Here is a 20,058-nt window from a genome sequence, read left to right as displayed (position 1 = left end):
AAGTACTGCCTTTGTTTTTGCTCGCCATATGTTTGTGTTGTTACGTATATTGTCTCTGTAAGTTTGTATCTAGAGCATCCTTCAAAGTAATATAAAGATTTTCTTTGCCCATGATCAGCAGGCAGTAAGTACAGAAAATAAGACCTTCACCCATTTTCCTTACATATGAGGAATGCTTACACAACATGCCTTCTTGAGAATAAGAATAGTAAAAATGCAAGGGGAGAATTGAAAGCTGGAGACAATGCTTACTCTAGCTGAGCTTAGCAATCCACTCTTTGCACTTAGTTCTCAGAAAGACATCAATCAGACCTTCTCAGTTCTGCTTTCAGGAATAAGATAACAGAATAACATCAAGAACACTGGCGCAGTGACCCAGTGACTTCCCTCTCAAAAGACAAAAGTTTGAAAAAAGTCATGAAGAAACTGCATGCAGAAGTTTGCACATCAATATCTAAAGCTCATCACTGATGCTGGAATCACAAGACATGCTTGATACAGCACAGGATGAGACATTTGCCCATGCCTTCCTTACCAAGACCCAGCACCATCACTGATCTGACAAGAATGGATCACATGGACATTACTTAGCTTTTAGCCCCTACCCCTTCCCTTTACCTATAAAAACCCTAACCCACATCTCCACTTTGAACTGGTTTGGGGAATATTTCTCCAGTTCCTTGCAGAGTCCGCTTGCAATAAATCACCTTCATACCAAGTGATGTGTCTCTTTTTGTAGCCCTGGGTCGGGTGGGCCCCTTTATGGAAAGAGCCATGCTTGCTGGAATATTCTCATGTAGAGAAACACAAGAATCGAGAAAGTCTAATTGGCTCCATGAAAGTCCTCACAGGGGACTCCACACAAGAGCCAGAATTGGGCCAGCCAGCCAGTGCTGGCCAGAGAAGCATCTTCAGTCAACAGATAGTCATAGCTGTGGCCAGTTAGGCCAACAGTCACTGGTCACCATGCCTGTCCCTCCTCTCTGTCTCAATCCTGGGAGAAACTGAACCTTGAAGTAGAAGCGGAGAGGTGGCATCACAGGGCTAAGTGGTCCCCTCTCTCTCCCCGTGTGGGCCCGGTCCCAGCTGAAACTTGCGCTGGATGTGGAGGGAAAAGCGATGGGATTTAAACTGAATTTGAAATTAAGATTTAAGACCAGGCTGAGGTTTATCATCAGAACTGATTGGAAAGTTACAGTGGTCAAGATGCTAAGGGACAAGGAAAACAGTTTTGACAGGACACGATTGAAAGTTGTGATCAGAAAAATAGACCTGTTCTGTATTTGCACTCCATGCAGGTAACTGTCCCTAATTAACTGGTGATGGACAGCATCTGGCGGTACAGTCCAGGCTGGCTCTTCCGACTCCAGAGTGGAGTTTTGTGCACTTACACAACTGCCTTTCCCCAAGAGTGATGGAAAACAGCATCCTCCCTGCTTCCCTCCCTCAAAGTCCCAAGTCCTCATTGCCGAGATCAGGACTTCAACACTCTATCCCCGGTCTCACCCATTGCCCTAGCAACATGGCCTTGCAATTTCCCAGGTTGAGCAAACTTCCAAGGATGGCTCTTCTGGCAGGTCTTTAGGTATGTAGGGACGGCAGCAAAATCACTCAATCTTTGTGTGGCTTTTACAGCACTCCTCTTTTTCTCGCAGCCCCACTCATTTAGTTAAAGGGCATATCACCTGCTGTGCTCATCCACTATGGGGTCTGTCTGAGTCTGAACCCCAACTCTGTTCTTTAGCTGTGTGAACTTAGGCAAGCCCTGTCCCTCTCTGAATCCCAGCCATAAATTGAGGCGGTTGGATTGGGGAAAGCCACTCCGTTCTGTTGCTCCGGTATACTGGCTTCTGTTGGACAACTTCAGTCCTTGCAGCTTATTTGGTTCGTTTGTTCTTATTCAGCACTCAGAGGCTTTGGCACACCTGTTGGGAGGGAGGGAGCAAAACATTTCACAGAGGCCTTCTTTCATGTCAGCTACTACCAAACAAAGGCTCTGGGGTAGTCAGGTTCATGTGTCATCTTGGCCAGGTGATGATGCCCAGTTGTTTGGCCAAGAAAGCACTGGCCTAACTGCTACTGCCAGGACATCTCATGCACATAAATCATCAGTCAGTTGTTGCATGAATGGCTGATTGCATTTACAGACAACTAAGGGGAGTGTTTTCCCGCAATGAGATGTTCAATCCAATCAGTTGAAGGCTTTTAAGGGGGCAGTGACAACTTTATCAGCCAAAGGGCGGAACTCTCATCTATACTTCAACCAGCCAGCTTCTCCTGGAGAATTCATTGAAGTCCATCTGAGTTGCCACTTTGCAATGTGCCCTTTGGAATTGGACTCATGCAACCTTGCAGTTGCAAGAGACAAATTTATAATCCCATGTTTACTCCAATTGGTTCTGTTTCTCTAGTGAGCCCTGACTAATACAGCTTTGGTACCGGTAGTGATTCTTGAGAAACAGAATCTTGAAAATGGGTTTTTGCCATTGGTTTTCTACTCTGGTTAGACACAAAGGCACTAACGGTTCTATTTCCAGTAATCAAGATGGCACTGACAGTCCATGCTGTGTATTGGCAATAAAGATACACAAAATATCACCATTTGATTCTGCTAATTATACACTTATACAAGGCAAGGCTTGGATTGATATTGTTTTTTGATAACATAACAGAGTTTGGTGGAGTTAAAGGGTATAATGATGTTGACTAGTTGTTCCTAAATATGCTGGATACAGTTATGAGAGAAAGGGATGAGGTGAAGGCTTCAAATTTGCAATTTAAGCACCGTATGAATGATGTAAAAGTTTCCATGTGTTCCCTGAAAGAAAAGCTTATTTCCTGTTGCTGCAGACTGGAGGTCTCTGAAAATCAGACCCAGTGCCTCATTGTGTGAGTAGCAGATTTACAATGAAAATTAAATTCTCAACGTTGCAGGGTGTCTGCTGTTAAAGTGAGGGCATTGATTGGAAAGGAATAAGATCCAGAAAATTGGGGTGGGGATGTATGGGTTGATAATGATGGCAGTGGGGACACTGAAACCCTAGATTCTTCTGGGTCGGCTAGAAAAAACTGTAATGGTCCACCTGAGGAAACAGCTTCCTGGCTTCCAGTCTAACATTCACCTAAGGAGATTAACCCTTCAGTGCCTGCAAAACCTATAACTGTTTCCTCCCCTGGGGAAACAGTTCTCACTTCTCTATCTGGAGAGATTAATCCTGTTTCACCAGATGAAACTTCAGTGGAATGTCCTGAGGTAATTGGCTTGAAAGACACTTCCTATTTTTTTCATGACCCACTCCCACTACCCCTTTTTAATTCCAGGCCTATAAAGTCGCATCAGGCCCCAAAAGGTGAGGTACAAAGTGTGACTCATAAGGAGGGACACTATACTCCAAAGAACTGCATGAGTTTTCCAATTTACCTAGATAGAAATGTGGGAAATATGTATGAGAATGACTATTAAGGGTGTGGGATAATGGGGGAAGGAGTATAAAATTGGATCAAGCTGAATTTATTGATATGGTCCCACTAAGCAGAGATTCTGGATTCAGTGTTGCAGATCAAAGAGTTAGAAAGGGCATTAACAGTTTGTTTGGGTGGTTGGCTGAAACATAAATCAAAAGGTGGCCGGCATTATCTGAGGATGAAATGCCAGAGCTGCCCTGGTATAATGTAGATGAAGGGATCCAATGACTCAGAGAGATCGGAATATTAGAGTTGATTTATCGTGGAAAGCCTGTTCATACACTCCAGGAATGTCCAGAGGACACATCAGGACTTTGAGGAATAAATTTGTGAGACCAGCTCCATCATCCCTAAAGAGCTCTGTCGTCACCTTTCTCTATAGGCCACATATTACTGTGGGAATTGCTATCACTGAGCTGGAATCCTTAAACACAATGGGTGTGATTGTATCCCAGTTGGTAGAAGCCATGTGGTAGCATTTAGTCACCAAAGACAAGGTGAACCTGGCTACCATAATGGACAGCAGACCCAAAGCAGCAGTCATCATAATCTGACTCACAGAGACTTGTGGCTTTGGCTGGTAGATCATGAGGTACCAGAAGTAAAATGGATGGGTAGTCTACTAAATTCTTGTTTGAGTTATATGAGCAGAAGAGTTCTAGGTCAAGTGAACAAAAGTCTAACTTGAATCACAAAACCAGAGAGTCATGGCCCCCTTAATCAATTCCAAAACTTGAGACAGTTTTTAGACCCAGAGCCCCTTGAATGAGGGGAAGGCCAGGTACCCTTGGGTAAGGACCCTGTTGCACTGCCCCCAAAATTATACTGTTAACCTCCCTCCAAGCCTTCTCCAAGGAGATCTAAGGCCTTTCACCAGGGTGACTGCACACTGGGGAAAAGGAAATAATCAGGTATTTCAGGGATCATTAGACACTGGCTCAGAAGTGACACTAATTCCAGGAGACCCAAAACATCACTCTGGTCCACCAGTCAGAGTAGGGAGGGGCATGTGGAGGTCAAGCGATTGATGAGTTTTAGCTCAGGTCCATCTCATAGTGTGTCCCTGGACCCATTCAGTAGTTATTGCCCCAGTTTTGGAACAGACATACTCAGCAACTGGCAGATTCCCTGCATATGTTCCCTGACACATGGAGTGAAGTCTATTATGGTAGGAAAGTCCAAGTGGAAGGCAACAGACCTGCCCCTACCTAGCAAAATAATAAATCAAGACCAATACCAGATTCCTGAAAGGGTGGCAGAGATTAGTGTCACTCTTAATTACTTTGAAGGACATAGATGTGGTGATTCCCAGACATCCCCCATCAAGTCTCCTATTTGGCCTGCAGAAAACAGATGGTTCTTGGAGGATGACAGTGTGTTATCATAAACTTAAACAGTTATGACTCCAATTGCAGCTGCTGTTCCAGATGTGGTATCATTTTGGGCAAATCAGCAAATCCCTTGGTAGCTGGTACGCAGCTGTTGGTCTGGCAAATACTTTTTTCTCGATAGCTGTTAGTAAGGACTACCAGAAAGAGTTTGCTTTCAGCTGGGAAAGCCAGCAGTATACCTTCACTGCCTGTTCTAGTTTGCTAGCTGTCGGAATGCAACACACCAGAGACAGATTGGCTTTTAATAAAAGGGGATTTATTTAGTATAGTTTTTTGGAGGAAAGGCAGCTAACTTTCAACTGAGGTTCTTTTTTATGTGGGAAGGCAGAGGGAAATCTCTGCCGGCCTTCTCTCCAGGCCTCTGGGTTCCAACAACTTTCCCCAGGGTGATTCCTTTCTGCATCTCCAAAGGCCTGGGCTGAGCTGTGAGTGCCAAGATGAGGTATACGGAGCTGCTTGGGCTGTGCTATGTTCAGCTCTCTCAATTAAGCTTCTAGCCAATTAAATCAAGCATCATTCATTGCAGCAGGCACACCTGCTAGCTGACTCAGATTAATCAGCAACAAATGAGCTTCACATGCCGTTGGCTCATGTCCACAGCAATGGAACTAGATACCTTCACCTGGCCAAGTTGACACCTGAACCTAACAACCATACTGTCCTACCTTAGGGGTGTATCAACTTTCCAGTCCTATGTCATTATCTTGTCCACAGGGACCATGATCATTTCTTCCTTCCACAAGATATCACACTGGTCCATTATATTGATGATATCTTGTTGATTTGATTTAGTAAGCAAGAAGTAGGAACTACTCTAGACTTATTGGTAAGGCATTTGTATGTCAGAGGATGGGAGATAAATACAATAAAAATACAGGGGCCTTCCATCTTAGTGAAATTTCTAGGTGTCCAAGGGTGTGGGCACGTTGAGATATTCCTTCTAAGGTGAAGGACAAGCTGTTGCATCTGGTCCCTCTTACAACCAAAAAATGAAGCACAATGCCCAGCTGGCCTATGTGGATTTTGGAAGCAACATAGTCCTCATTTGGTTATGCTACTCCAGCTCATTTACCGAGTGACCAGAAAAGCTGCTAGATTTGAGTGGGGACCTGAAAAAGACCAGGCTCTGCAACAGGTCCAGTCTGTTGTGCAAACTGCTCTGCCACCTGGGCCATATGATCCAGTAGATCCAATGGTACTAGAAGTGTCAGTAGCAAATAAAAATGCTGCCTGGAATCTTCGGCAGGCCCCTATAGGAGAATCACAATGCAGACCCTCAGGATTTTGGAGCAAAGCCTTACCATCTGCTGCAGGTAACTACTCTCCTTTTGAGAAACAGCTTTTGGCCTGCTACTGGGCCTTAGTAGAGACTGAATGCTTAACCTTGGGCCACCAAGTTACCATGAGACCTGAGTTGCCTATCATGAGCTGGGTGTTGTCTGACCCACCAAGCCATAAAGTTGGGCGTGTGCAGCAGCACTCTATTGTAAAATGGAAATGGTGTATATGAGATAGTGAGCGGGTCCAGAAGACACAAGGAAGTTAAATGAGGAAGTAGTCCAAATGCCCATGCCCCCTCTCCTGTCACATTACCTTCTCTTTCCCAGCCCAGAGCTATGGCCTCTTGGGGAGTTCCTTATAGTCAGCTGATGGGGGAAGAAAAAACTTGGGCTTGGCTTACAGGTGGTTTTGCATGATTTGCAGGTACCAACCGAAAGTGGAGAGCTGTAGCACTGCAAACCCTTTCTGGGACGTCCCTGAAGGACAGTGGTGAGGGGAAATCCTCCCAGTGGGCAGAACTTCAAGCAGTGCCCCTGGTTGCTCATTTTGCCTGGATGGAGAACTGGCCAGAGGTGTGTTTGTGTACTGACTCATTGGCCGTTGCTAATGTTTTGGCTGGACAGTTAAGGACTTGGAAGGCATATGATTGGAAAATTGGCGACAGAAAGGTTTGGGGAAAAAGTATATGGATAGAACTTTCTGAGTGGGAAAAAAACATGAAGATATTTGTGTCCCATATGAATGTTCAACAGAGGGTGACTTCAGCAGGGGAAGGTTTTAGTAATAGAATGGATAAGATGACTCATTCTGTGGATACCAGTCTCTTTCCTCAGCCACTCCTGCCATTGCCCAATGGGCTCATTAACAAAGTGGTCATGGTAGTAGGGATGGGGGTTTTGTGTGGACTCAACAGCATGGATTTCCACTTATCAAGGCCAACTTGCCTACAATCACTGTTGTGTGCCAAATCTTCTAGCAGCAGAGACCCACACTCAACCCCCAATATGCCATCATTCCCTTAGGTGATCTGCCTGTTATCTGGTGACAGGTTGATTATGCTGGACCACTTCCATCATGGAAGGGGCAGTGATTTATTCTAATTGGAACAGATACATACTCTGGATATGGGTTTGCCTTCCCTGCAGACAATGCGTCCACCAATACCACCATCCGTGGATTTACAGAATGCCTAATCCACCATCATGGCATTCCATACAACACTGAAGATCAAGGAACACACTTTAAAGCAAAGAAGTGTGGGAATGGGCACATGCTCATGGAATTCTCTGATCTTACCATGTCCCCCATCATCCAGAAGCAGCTGGGTTGATAGAATGGTGGAAGGGCCTTTTGAAGACCCAACTAAATGGCAATACCTTGCATGGCTAGGGCAATGTTCTCCAGGAGGCTGTGTGTGCTCTGAATCAGCGTCCACTCTATGATGTTGCTTCTCCCATAACCAGGATTCACGGGTCCATAAATCAAAGGGTGGAAATAGAGTGTTACTACTCACTGTTACCCTTATGATCCACTAGAAAAGTTTTTGCTTCCTATCCCTGCAACCTGAAGTTCTGCTGGTCTACAAGTCTTAGTTCCAAAAAGAAGAGTGCTCATACCAGGAGACACAACAATGATTCCATTGAACTGGAAGTTAAGACTGCCACCTGGTCACTTTGGGCTGCTCACACGTCTGAATCAACAGGTAAGGAAGGGGATTACTGTACAAGCTGGGGTGATAGATCCTGACTATCAAGGGGAAATAGGGCTGCAACTGTTCAATGGAAGCAAAGAAAAGTTTGCCTGGAATAAAAGAGATCATCTAGGGTGTCTCTTAGTACTACCATGCCCTGTGATTAAAGTCAATGGAAAACTGCAACAGTCCAATCCAGCCAGGACTACCAATGGCCCAGAAACTTCAGGAATGAAAAGTTGGGTCACCCCACCTGGAAAAGAACCATGCTAGCTGAGGTACTTGTTGAGGGTAAAGGGAACATGGAATGCGTAGTGGAAGAAGGTAGTGATAAATATGAAGTACGACCATGTGATCAGTTACAGAAATGAGTACTGTGAATATCTCTTCTTTGTTTTGTTGTATGTCTGTATTTGCACACAAAGCGAATATCTTTGTTTTCTTCTCTATTTTATCCCCTCATCATATGATATAAGTTGTATTGTTCTTGTAATGGTATTTAACTTATGGGATATCAAGTTTAAGAGTGAATATTACCCAAGGACTTGTACCTGTCCTGGAGATATTTAGTGCATTTCTGGTTGTGTGTAGGGTACTTGAGCATTATTTGGTGAAAAAGTCTGTTATTGTGTTCTATTTAGAGATTAAGTATGGTTTAAGGTGATGTGTATAGCTGCCAAGCTGACAAGGGGTGGACTGTGATGGTTAAGTTCATGTGGCAATTGGCCAGGTGATGGTGCCCAATTGTTTGGTTGGGCAAGTGCTGGACTAACCTTTACTGCGAGGACATTTTGTGGACATAAATCATCAGTCAGTTGTTGCATCTATGGCTGATTACATCTATGGGAAACTAAGGGGGAGTGTTTTCCACAATGAGTATTTAATCCAATCAACTGAAAACTTTTAAGGGAGAGGTGACAACTTTAGGATTCAGAATAGAGAACTCTCATCTATACTTCAGCCAGCCAGTCAGCCTTTCCTGGAGAACTCATCGAAAACCTTCATTGGAGTTGCCAGTTTGCAGCCTGTCCTACGGAATTTGGACTCATGCATCCCACGGTTGCATGAGACGCCTTCATAAAATCTCATACTACTTACAGATATCTCCTGTTGGTTCTGTTTCCCTCGAGAACCCTGACTAATACAGCCTCCTTGGGGGACTATGGAGGAAAGGCAGAGGAGGACACGGGGGGCAGCTAATGCAGCACCCTTTGTTCTCTATCTTATTCTCCAAAGCTGCTTGTACTTCTTCCCTTGAACTGGAGCTCCATGACTAATTGTTCTAGTTTTCTAGCTGCTGGAATGCAATATACCAGAAATGGAATGGCTTTTTTTTTTTTTTTTTGCATGGGCAGGCACTGGGAATCGAACCTGGGTCTCCAGCATGGCAGATGAGAACTCTGCCTGCTAAGTCACCTTGGCCCGCCCAGAATGGCTTTTAAAAAGGGAAGTTTAATAAGTTGCTAGTTTACAGTTCTAAGCCTGAGAAAATGTCTCAGTTTGAACAAGTCTATAGAAATGTCCAATCAGAAGCATCCAGGGAAAGATATCTTGGCTCAAGAAGGCCAATGAAGTCCAGGGTTTCTCTCTCAAGTGGAAGGGTACATGGTGAACACAGTCAGAGTTTCTCTCTCATCTAGAAGGGCACATGGCGAACTTGGCATCACCTGCTAGCTTCTTCTCCTGGCTTCCTATTTTCATGAAGCTCCCTGGGAGGCATTTTCCTTCTTCATCTCCAAAGGTTGATGGCTGGTTCTCTCTGCTACTCGTGGCTATGTCATTCTTCTCTGCTCTTTCTGAATCTCCCATTCTCCAAAATATTCCCTCTTTTATAGGTCTCCAGTAATCCAATCAAGACCCACCCAAATGGATGGAGATATATCTCCCCTAATCCAGTTTAACCACTCTTGATTGGGTTACATCTCCAGGGAGATGATCTAATTACATATATTAAATAGGGATTATACTGCCTTTACGAAATGGGACTTTGATTAAAACATGGTTTGTCAAGAATACATAAATCCTTTCAAACCAGCACACTAATTAAACTGGATTAGGTAATGAATACCTTCCACAAACTGAGAAAACCTAAAATATTATAGTTGTCATTATGTAGTTGCCATATGAGCTTTGGATCTTGATAACTTTATTCTTTTGACTCTAGGAGGAGTACTCATCAACCTCTGATAATAAATAATACTTAATTTGGGGTAGTAATTCATGGTTTATAAGTCATCTCCATCTATGCTTTCTTATTCAATCATTACCACATCCTTTGAGAGAGAGGTATTAGCCTCATTTTCATATATGGGGAAACTGAGGCTCAGAGAAGGAAAATAACTTGCTTACCCTTATGCCGGTAGTAAGTGGTAGGTTCTGGATAAAAATGCAAGCCCTTTGCTGCTTCCATCTGTGGCCACTGCCATGTCTTCGGACGGCCATGTGACAGAGGCAGAGGTTGATTATGCCGTGGATTTCCAGGCCACCAGCAGGACCCTGCAGCCTTCAGAGTGAGCATGGCCCTGCTGACACCTCCAAAATTGTGAGATGATAAATTCCTGTTTTTTAAGCCAATAAATCTGTGGTTGTCACAGTAGTCCAGGCAACCTAGGACACTGGTAAGGAAACCCTCAGAAAATTCCATCTCAAAAGATATTTTTTTACTGTTGCTATTATTTTCTAGTTAATAATCTTCATCAAGGAAGCTAATTGATTTGTTAAATTATCACTAAGAAAGTAGGAAAACTGGGTACCACAAAGTTTTGGTCATCTAATTCACAAGAGGGAATTTTTTTAACTATGACTAGAAAAGGAATAAAATTATGAGTTGTTCTTCAGTTCCCACACGTTGTCTGAATTATAAGAATGCTTACATTTTAACTGTTTTGTAATATATATGTTAGAGAATAGTCAGAGCCTACCTGCTGATGACTCCATGAGAACGAAAGTTGTGATTGGCTGTAAAGACTGTCAATCTCAGTTATGGTCATTTCATCCGGGAAGGATGTGTCAATGGAGCTGGCTCTATTGATCTCCTCTTTTTATGCCCTTCCTAAGACTATGGAAGGGATATCTTTGTCTCTTAGAAAGAAAAACACAATAAGGTAAAGAAATCTCATCTGTAGTGGCTAAGAAACCAGTGCCAGGAGTATCTGATTATTATTGAACATTTATCCCAGGTAGACAAATCAATGGGGCTTTGTTGAACCCTTCTGATTATCTGTCTCTTAAAGTTCTGGACTTTTCTTGTGGCTTTATAAGAGTAGCCAATTAACTGGGGCCTGGCAAGGTAAAGGGGGCTTTCCAGGTCTTTGATCAAAAATCCCCTTAAGACTTCTTTTGAGTATTAAATAAGTGCTACACACACTTACCAGGGATATAGTAAAGTGCTTGATAGTGTTGGTTACTATTATACTTTTTTTTCCTAACAAACAAGTAGCTCTGGAATTTGAAAGAGTTTGGCTGTAGTGGGTATTATGTGGGAAACCACTCTACAACTCTTTTGCTTGGGACTCATGGCCCAAGACTGTTTCCTGACAGATAACCTTGAATCTGCTTGGGAAATATGAACAAGTCCCTTTTCCCTATCAGTCTAAATTGTCCTATTTTGAAATTATAGTCTCTCTTTTCTAAGTTCTTTCCCTGTGTGTTACCATCTCAGTCCTGTTGGTCAGAGATGACCTTGTACATCTCTGTCTCTCCCATAGAACCAACCCTGGAGGCTGGGGCTCTATGTTCCTATGTCCCTGCAGGGGGCACTGTGAAGCACTGGGAAACGCTGAGGTTTTGGGGTCCAGGGTTCAGAGTCACACAGGCTTTGGCTCTTTCCTCTCTGTGTGGCCTTTAAAAAGGCAAGTTACCTCTCAAATGTCTTTACAGTTTATAAATTGTTACAGTCTATTAAAATACTATTTTACCACATTGGTTTGTTTGTTTGTTTTTTAAACAGGGACGGGGAAGAGAATTGAAAGAGATAGCTACAAATAAAGTAATTAAATAACTATAATAAAGTAATCAACTTACAATATGGGACATCGTCAGTGCTCAAATATTAATTCTCTTTCCTTCCACTTATTAGTAGACTCCTTACATGCCCCACAGTTTATGACCTGAGACAACCCTAAGCACTTCTGCTTGAATCATGTATACGGTTTAGCTTTTCCTGCTTGCTAATTGTGCAATTTATCACTTTTCTCAATGCAAAGGCTAATTCCTTTTCTGTCCCACCAAGCAGTGACCAACCCCCAGGAATGCTTTCTTGGAACCAATTAGGGCTCCAAGCTCTGGGAAAGGAAGAGACCGGTGAGTTGGAGTCAAGGGCCCTGGTAGAGTTTCAGAAGTGGGTCCCTCTTCTCCGCTTACCAGGTGGTTTGTTCAGAGCACTTCGCCAGTTGCTTCTTCATTCCATCTGAAAGTCCTCTCATTCGTTTGCTCTTCCCTGTATCCCGGGGAAGCCCTATCTAGATGCGGCCCCTGTGGGGTCTCCCTATGAAACACTCTCTCCCAGTTTAGCTTAACGGGTCTGAGAATGCACTAGCCCCCGTGACACGTGGGTGCCCTTGCTGGTTCCCGCCCTGGGAACTTTCCTTCTGGTCACAATTCTAGTCATTTTTGCCTTGAGTTATTTGAACTCTTTCTGGACATCTGCTTCTGTTTCCTCTTCTTTAAAAATAAGTGGGGCTAGTTTAGTTTAAGATTTAAAAACTTTTCCTGTAAAGAACCAGACAGCAAATAACTCAGGCTGTTCGGGCTGATGACTCCATCCAGCTATTGTTCCATGAAAACGACCCATTGACGACACGTGAAAGAAAACATGGCTGTGTTTCAATAAAACTTTATTGATGAACACTGAAATTTGAATTTCATATCGTTTTCATGTGTCACAAAATATTATTTTTGCAATTTTTCCCCCAACTATATAAAAGGTAAAAGAACATTCTTAGCTTGCAGGTGGTACAAAAATAAGCAGTGGGCCAGATTTCGCCTGAGTTGTTTGCCGACTCCTGGTTTAATTATCTTTAAAGACCATCCCACCTTCAGGAAATCCGTGAGGCTATAAGTAATCAGCTAGGATGATGCCTGGATATTTCAGAGGAAAATCTGTTCCTTGCTTCTCAGAACAGCGTACTCAGAGGCAGGATGCTGCTTTGGATTTGCAAATGCTTGATCCAAAAGCCTGGATCTGGTTGAGGATGACTCTTCCTTGGAGAACTGTGAGAACAGAGACTTTGCACTCCATTTTTCCCATGCTCTTTATTTCTCTAGTTTTCTCCTTGGCCAAGGACCCTTATCCTAAAGCTCAGCAGCGCCTCTGTGGAACTTGATTTCTGCATACTCAGCTTGGGAATCCCTGGGATGCTGGGCCTCCCGCGGCCTGAGGCCTGGGAAGTTGAGAACAGCATAATGGGGTTCCCCTGGGGTAGCGTCCGATTGTGGGGCTTGGGTGAGTGATTTGGGTGCTGGGCAACCGGGGGAAACAAAATGTTGCTCCTTCTGGTTCTTCGATTCCAGGTTGCAAGGGCCTGGCAGAGGGTTCTGGGGAGGACCGGCTGGGCTGGCCCTCGGGTTCCGAGCCTAAGGGAACAACAACCATCCTTCATTCATCTGTTCAACAATTATCTGAGCACCTGCCAGGTGCCTCGCTTGGCTTGTGTTCAATCTCGTATAGGGAACAAACAATAAATAAGCAAACGCAGAATATCAAGTGATGGTAAATGCCGTGAAGAAAATCAAAGCAGGGTGAGGAGATGGGGGAAAGGCAGGTGGGGCAAATATTTTAGAGTTTGCCGTCTGGGAAGGGGCATATCTGGGGGAAGATATGTAGACAGAGAGAATGGCTTAGAAAGGAGAAGGGTCCACACGCTACTATCTGGGGAAGGATTCTCCCCCCGTGGCGGGCGGGGGGGGTGGGGTGCGGGGCGGGAAGCAACAAATTCGAATACCTTGAGGTGAATGCATGACTGCATGTTCAAGGAAGAGCAAGCCAGCTACCGGGGTTGAAGCAGCATTGAGTGGGCGGAAGAGGAGAAGGGAGGAGCTGCTCATGTAAAGCCTTTCAGGCTTTGAGTTTATTCTAAGTAGGATCGAAAGTCATTGGGGGTTTTGAACAGGGAAGTGACAGGTTTGAATATGGAAGTGATAGGTTTTTTTAAAAATAATATTTTGAAATTATTATAGGTTCGCAGGAAGTTGCAAAATTAGTACAGAGGAGTCCCGTGGACCCTTCCCCCCCTTTTCCCCCAATGGTTACATCTGACCTAACTGTAGCCTGACATCAAACTGGGAAGCTGGCATTGGGACAGTGTGTGCATATAGTTCTGTACTATTTTTTTTTCACGTGTAACTTCAGGAAATCCCACCTCAATCGAGAACTGTCCATCACCACCGAAACCTCCTTGCTATCCCTTTACAGTTCCACCTCCATCCCTAAACCCCTTATGACAACTCATCTGGTCTCCATCTCGATAATTTTGTCATTTCAAGAACATATAGATAGGATGGTGCGGTATGTGATTTTTTTTAGATTGACTCTCCCCCCCCCTTTTATTTATTTATTTATTTTTGCTCCAAGGGTCCATCCCACTTGAGTGTAGCAATAGTTTGTTCCGTTTTATTGTTGAGGAGTATTTCACAGCATAGGTGCATCTATTCGTATTTTTTTAAATTGTATTGTGGTACCACATAAGTTTTCCCATTATAGCCATTTTCAAGTACGCACTTAATTGGTGTGACTGCATCCACAGCATTGTGCGACCATCCCCGCGACGCCATCACTACAACTTTTCCATCACCCCAAAACTGAAACTCCATACCTGTGAAGCAATAGCTCCCCATTCCCCATGCCCCAACCTATTTGTGTTTTAAAAGGATACTTTGCATGGTACGTAGACTGGAGGGAGAAGGAGGGGAAGCCGAGAGGACACCCAGAGGGCTGCTGCGCTGTCCAGGTGAAGGATGTGGGTCACGGACAAGGGATATGCAGTGGGAGGAAGACATGGTCTGGGGGCATTTTGAAGGGGATTTGCTGATGGATTTGCTGCAGGGTGGTAGAGGTGAAAGGAGGTTCTCAGGCTTTAGCCTTGAGTAGCCGAGCCAACGATCATGGCATTTGCTGAGGTGAAGAAGGCAGAGGGGAAGTGGGAGATTAGTCATAAGTTTAGCTGCATCCGGGTAATTCTGAGATGCCTAATAGACATCTAAATGTGGATGCCGCAATGGACAGTTGGATACGAGCCTGGAGTTCGGTGGAGAGATCAGGAGATGTTACAAGGAACAAGAAGTGGCTTGTTCAATCAAGGACCTGCAGCCAAGCAGAAGCAACCCAAGTGTCCCTCAACAGATGATGGACAAACAAAAAGTGGGACACACGCAATGGAATGTCACTCAGCTGTCAAAAGGAATGACCTTCATGACGCAAGGACAACGTGGATCAACCATGAAGACGTCATGTTGCGTGACATCAGCCAGATCCCGAGAGGCAAATATTGTACGGTGTGGCCCATATGAAATAACAAGAATATGCAATTTTCATAGACAGAGAGTAGATTACAAGTTACTTGGGGCTGGGGGGTTAGGGTGCAGTGCGAGGAAGAGGGAGTTATTGCTTAGTGGGTGCAGAGTTTGTTCAAGGTGATGAAAAGCTTTGGGCAATGGACAGCCATTGTGATGGCGGCACAATATTGACAGTATAATTGGTATCACTAAATTGTATACTTGAACATGGTTAAAAAAATGGGGAATTCTGAGTCCTAACTATGTTGCTACAACAAAAGGTTAAAAAAAAACAAAGAAAGAAAAACAGCACCCAGCAATGAAAGGAGAATTTGAACCCAGGCAGGTTCCTGCCTTAATCACTATGATCTATTGCCTCCTGATGATTTAATAATTCTTATATGATTATGATCATTAGAAATGTACGGAGTAATGGTGGGAATGGAACAGCTGGCACAGTGGGAGAGGTTACACATATCCTGCTCTTCAAACCGATACTCAAAGGAAACAGAAGAAGACGTGGAGGCTCAGAGAAGGGGAGTGACTTGGCCAAGATCTCAAGGACAGGAAGTGCCCAGCCGGAATTTGAATCCCATACTGGTGCTTTTCCTGCCTCCATGTCCCTAAGGTGAGGGCGGGGGGGGGGGGGGGGGGGGGGGGGGGCGGGGGGGCGGGCGCAACGCGGAGAGAGCCGGGAGGTTTCCCCCTGACACTCACCATGGAGATGGTTCTGGGGATCACGTTGACATAGTCCATGATGGAGCTGCCCCGCGAGACCCTGGGCCTCAGAGTCTCCGCCTGCGCCTGCGCCCGCGTCCGCGTCTTCCTTCGGATATTCACGCTGCGGAGAAGAGCCCCCCCCCGTGCTGTGCGCCCCTGCGCCCCCCGTCCCTGGGCCCCGCCCCCACGCCCGGGGCTGCACCACCTAACTCACAGGATCAGCACGAGGCAGAGGGAAAGGAGGGTCGTGACGCCGATTCCCAGCAATACTCCTTTGGAGAAGGCTGTTGGAAGGAGCCCCTTCTTACCTGCGCAAGGAGAGTGTCAGGTGAACGCCCCATCCACGCCGGCCCCGCGCCTCTCACCCTTGCGCATGGGGCTTCCCGCTTGCGTCCTAGACTCCCAGACATCTGGCCTGCAGCCCTCTCTCTTCCCCCTCCCGACAGGCCTTCGGAGCTGATCTTCTCCTCTTCACCCACAGGCCCTCCTGCCCCCAGCTCCTGCCCCACCCTGGCCTCGGCAGCCGGGCCTAGGCATCTGGCCGGCCCCCTGACCTGGCATTAGGAGGACAGCGACCCTCTGGTCCCCGAGGGCATTCCGGGCCTCGCAGCTGAGGGTGAGGCCGGAGCCTGGTCCCCCACGGAGGCTGAGGTTGCTGTGGGCCCAGGGCCCGGCCGAGCTGGAGGTGGCCGTGGCGGGGGCGCGGCTGCCGTTCGCCTCCACCAGCCCGGCCCCGAGCCGCCAGCGCAGGGAGGGAGCCGGCCGCGCCCGGGCGGAGCAGCTGCACAGCAGACCCTCGGCCTCCCAGGAGCAGGAGGGGCCCAGCACCTGGGGGGGGTCTGTGTGTGGGGGGTAACGGGATAGTCCGGAGGTGTCCCCCTCCCCAGAACCCAGGGCTCCTCCCCCCGGGGGTCCCCACACTCACAGAGCACAGAGAGGCTCAGGGAGACGTGTGCAGAGCCCAGCGCATTCTCAGCTCGGCAGGCTAATTCTCCTTCGTGCTCCATTTGTATTGGAGGCAGCTCCAGGACTCCGGGGTCCGAGGGCTGCGAGGGGCTCAGGGTCTGTCTGCCCCGCACCCAGCTCAGCCTGGCAGGGGGGTTGCTGTCGGCGACGCAGACGAGACGCAGGGGTTGCCCCTCCAGGACTGGAAGGAATGTGGTGTTCTGGAAGGTTTCCAGCACTGGGGAGGGGAAGCGGTAGCGTGGAAGCCGAGCGGAGGACACGGGGACCGTCCTTCGCCACCATCCCAGGCACCTGATCCCCCACCCCGGCTCCTGCGGCTTGCTCTCATACCTGTCCTATTTGACTGGGACGCCACCACTCTCAGGTTCTCTGGAGCGTCTGCAACAGAGGGAGGGCAGGGCGCTGGCTCGGGACGGCCCGGCGCCTCCGCGGGGACAAGGGGTGGAGGGCGGGCGGGAGGAGAGACAAGCACAAGCCTCCCGAGGATGGAAAAGGAGGGCAGGTCCCAGGGCGCTGCCCGAAAGCCACTCACACTGCACCGAGAGCTCCAGGGTGCGATTGGCAGCGCCCAGCCTGTTCTCCGCCCGGCAGGTGTAGCTCCCCGCGTCCCTCGCCTTCAGGCCCCGCAGCTCCAGCGCCAGCGCTCCGGAGTCCGAGGCGCGCGACCAGGAGAGGACCCTGTCCTCGCGCGCCCAGCTCAGCGCGGCCGGGGGCTTGCTGTCGGCGGCACAGAGCAGCCGCAGGAACTGACCCTTCAGGGTCTGCAGATACTGGACATTTCTCTGGGGCTCCGCAGCTGAAGAGGGAGCGAGAGAAGGGCTGGGTGGGGTGGGGGTGGGGGGGCCTGGGGGTGCTGTGCTCAGCTCTGCTCGGGAAGCCTCTGGTACCTGGGGTATCCGGGCGGGAAATGCTGATAACGAGGTCCTTTGGGGCATCTGCAAAGAGGTTGGCAGCCGGTTTGGGGGAGGAATTTTTGCCCTACAGCCAGAGAGAACTCTGGAAAATAAAGCGTGCCTACCCCGGTGACAGACAAAAGCATCTGCGGACAGATGCCCAGACGCCACGCCCACTCACCTCCCAGGCCCGAGGCGGCTCCGCCAGCACCGCCCCGCCGAGTTCTCCGCCTCCCCCCTGCTCCTTGCAGGTTTTCCCAATCCCTAAAATTCTGCCACCAACTCACAGGCTACGCTGAGCCGGACTGTTCTGCTGGTGCTCACGCCGTTCCTGGAGAAGTCCGCGCGACAGGTGAGGCTGGCGTCGTGGTCCTGGGGTCTCGGGGTGAAGGTGAGTACGGAGAAATGGGAGGTCCTGGTGTCTTGGGAGAAGACGGCAGCTCCCGTCCAGGAGAAAGTAGGGGCTGGGCACCCCTCAAAGGTCAAGTTAAACACACAGACCAGTTTCGCCGGGCGCCCGGGCTCCAGGGTCTCCGGTATGTAGATGTCTGGCTTCTGTGTTAGGGCTGGGGCGGAGAGGGGGAGAGGTGGCAGCTCCCCGAGAGGGAGCGGGGGACTCCCGGGTGTGCATGCACCCCCCCCAGCCGTGGTCCATTCCTCATTGGCGGCCCGGGGTGGGGATGGGGGTGTCCCCTCCCATTCCAGCGAGAGCCAGGGTCGTACCTGTCACTTCCAGGGAGACCTTGTTCCTTAGGAAATTGTATTTCACAAAGTTTCCTCTCTCCACCCGAAAGTAGTACGTGGCCGTGTCCCCAGCCCGCGCGTCTTTGATCAGCAGGGAGCACTTCTTGTTCTGGGGCTCCCCCAGGAGCTGGAAGCGGCCCTGCGTCTCCTCCCGCACCTGCTGATCCGGGCTGTTGGTGGCCACTGGGAGGTGATTCTTGTCGATCGTGGCCTCTTCCCGGTACCAGTAGCCGTGAGCTCGGTCGGAGCTGGTCCAGCCCCGGTTCGGGTAGGAGACCGTGCAGGGCACCAGAACGCACAGGCCCTCCTGCACCGTCACCAGCCCCGGCACTTGCACTGCGAATTGGAGATTCCAAAGACAGGACCCTGGAGGGAGACAGAGGCTCGACCAGTCCGCCCCGCCCTACCTGCGCCCGGGCCCCTGCTGGCCCTGGACCACTCACCCTGCGGCAGCAAGGACAGCAGCAGAAACAGCGGCGGCCACATCGCCGGAGCAGGGTGTCCGCGGCCGTGCCCGGGACCAGGCGCATCGCCCTGGCGCACAGAAGGGGAAGCCACCTGCGGAAGCTGAGCCCCGGGGACTCAGGCAGGAAATGAGCTTCCGGTTCTGAGACCCAAAAGACTCACGCTCTCCCATTCTGCCTGCTTCCCCACCCCAACCTCGCCCCCCCCCCCCCCCCGGTTTTAATCCTTCCTGGTGTGGGTGGGGTGGGGAGAGGCTTGCTGAGCTTCTCTTTCCTAGGCTCCTCTGGGAGAGGGGAGGGGGAGACAAGGGGCTGCGGGGCTGTGGGGGAGGGGGCCAGGGCGGGGAGGTGGGGGCTCTCCTGCTGGGTCCTGGGTCCCTGAAGAAGCAGAAGTGAAAGTCTACCACCAACTCCTCTTACCCAGCCCCCCAGAGTTGGTGGTGGTGCATGGGCACAGAGGAGAGAACCAGAGAAAGCTCAGGATGACGCCCAGGTCAAGTTGACTTTCAGATAAACTTTATAGTTTTTAGGATAAGTATATCCCAAATATTTCATGGGACATACTTATACTCAACATTTATTCATTGTTGAGCCAAAATGCAAATTTAACTGGACATCTTGTACTTTCACTGGCCAAATCTGGCAGCCCTCGGCTGGTCTCAGTCCCCCTGAGCCCTGCTCCCGCAGAACCTCTGCTCCAACCATCCCTTCCTCTTTTGTCAATGTGTCCTCCTAACCCACATGGTGACATGGGAACCTCCACCCCAAGGCGACCCAGGTTGCAAAAAGAAGAACCTCCAGATCGGAGAGGCACAGGAGTGCTCCTTAATGCCCCAGAGGCTACCTTCCCAGAGGAGGGAAGCCAGGGAAGGCTTCCTGGAGGAGGTGGCCCTTATCTGTCCCTGCCCCAGCCCTGTTCTTGCACCCACCGTCCTCCTGCCCATCTGTGGGTC

At 48.4% G+C, this 20,058-nt stretch overlaps 1 protein-coding gene across 2 annotated transcripts; it reads right to left on the bottom strand.

Moving 5' to 3' along the window:
* Positions 1-12,645: 12,645 nt before the first annotated feature.
* SIGLEC10 (sialic acid binding Ig like lectin 10) lies at positions 12,646-19,277 on the bottom strand. Of its 2 annotated transcripts, XM_077130896.1 has the most exons (11): positions 19,085-19,277; positions 18,621-19,007; positions 18,185-18,463; positions 17,892-17,939; positions 17,537-17,800; positions 17,335-17,382; positions 16,964-17,221; positions 16,593-16,877; positions 16,253-16,346; positions 16,036-16,159; positions 12,646-13,401 (listed from the first exon to the last, which is right to left on the bottom strand). In XM_077130896.1, the coding sequence occupies exons 1-11, from the start codon at positions 19,125-19,127 to the stop codon at positions 13,120-13,122; spliced, it is 2,112 nt and encodes a 703-aa protein (XP_076987011.1). In that variant the 5' UTR covers positions 19,128-19,277; the 3' UTR covers positions 12,646-13,119. The 2 variants fall into 2 exon arrangements, with proteins under 2 accessions (XP_076987011.1, XP_076987012.1); XM_077130897.1 differs by lacking the exon at positions 16,593-16,877 and having other exon boundaries at positions 19,085-19,274.
* Positions 19,278-20,058: the final 781 nt, after the last annotated feature.

The sequence above is a fragment of the Tamandua tetradactyla genome, chromosome 16 (genome assembly GCF_023851605.1).
Source record: "Tamandua tetradactyla isolate mTamTet1 chromosome 16, mTamTet1.pri, whole genome shotgun sequence".
NCBI classification, from domain to species: Eukaryota; Metazoa; Chordata; class Mammalia; order Pilosa; family Myrmecophagidae; genus Tamandua; species Tamandua tetradactyla.
Note: the sequence above shows the minus strand (reverse complement) of the source record. Positions and strands in the feature narration are given on the sequence as shown.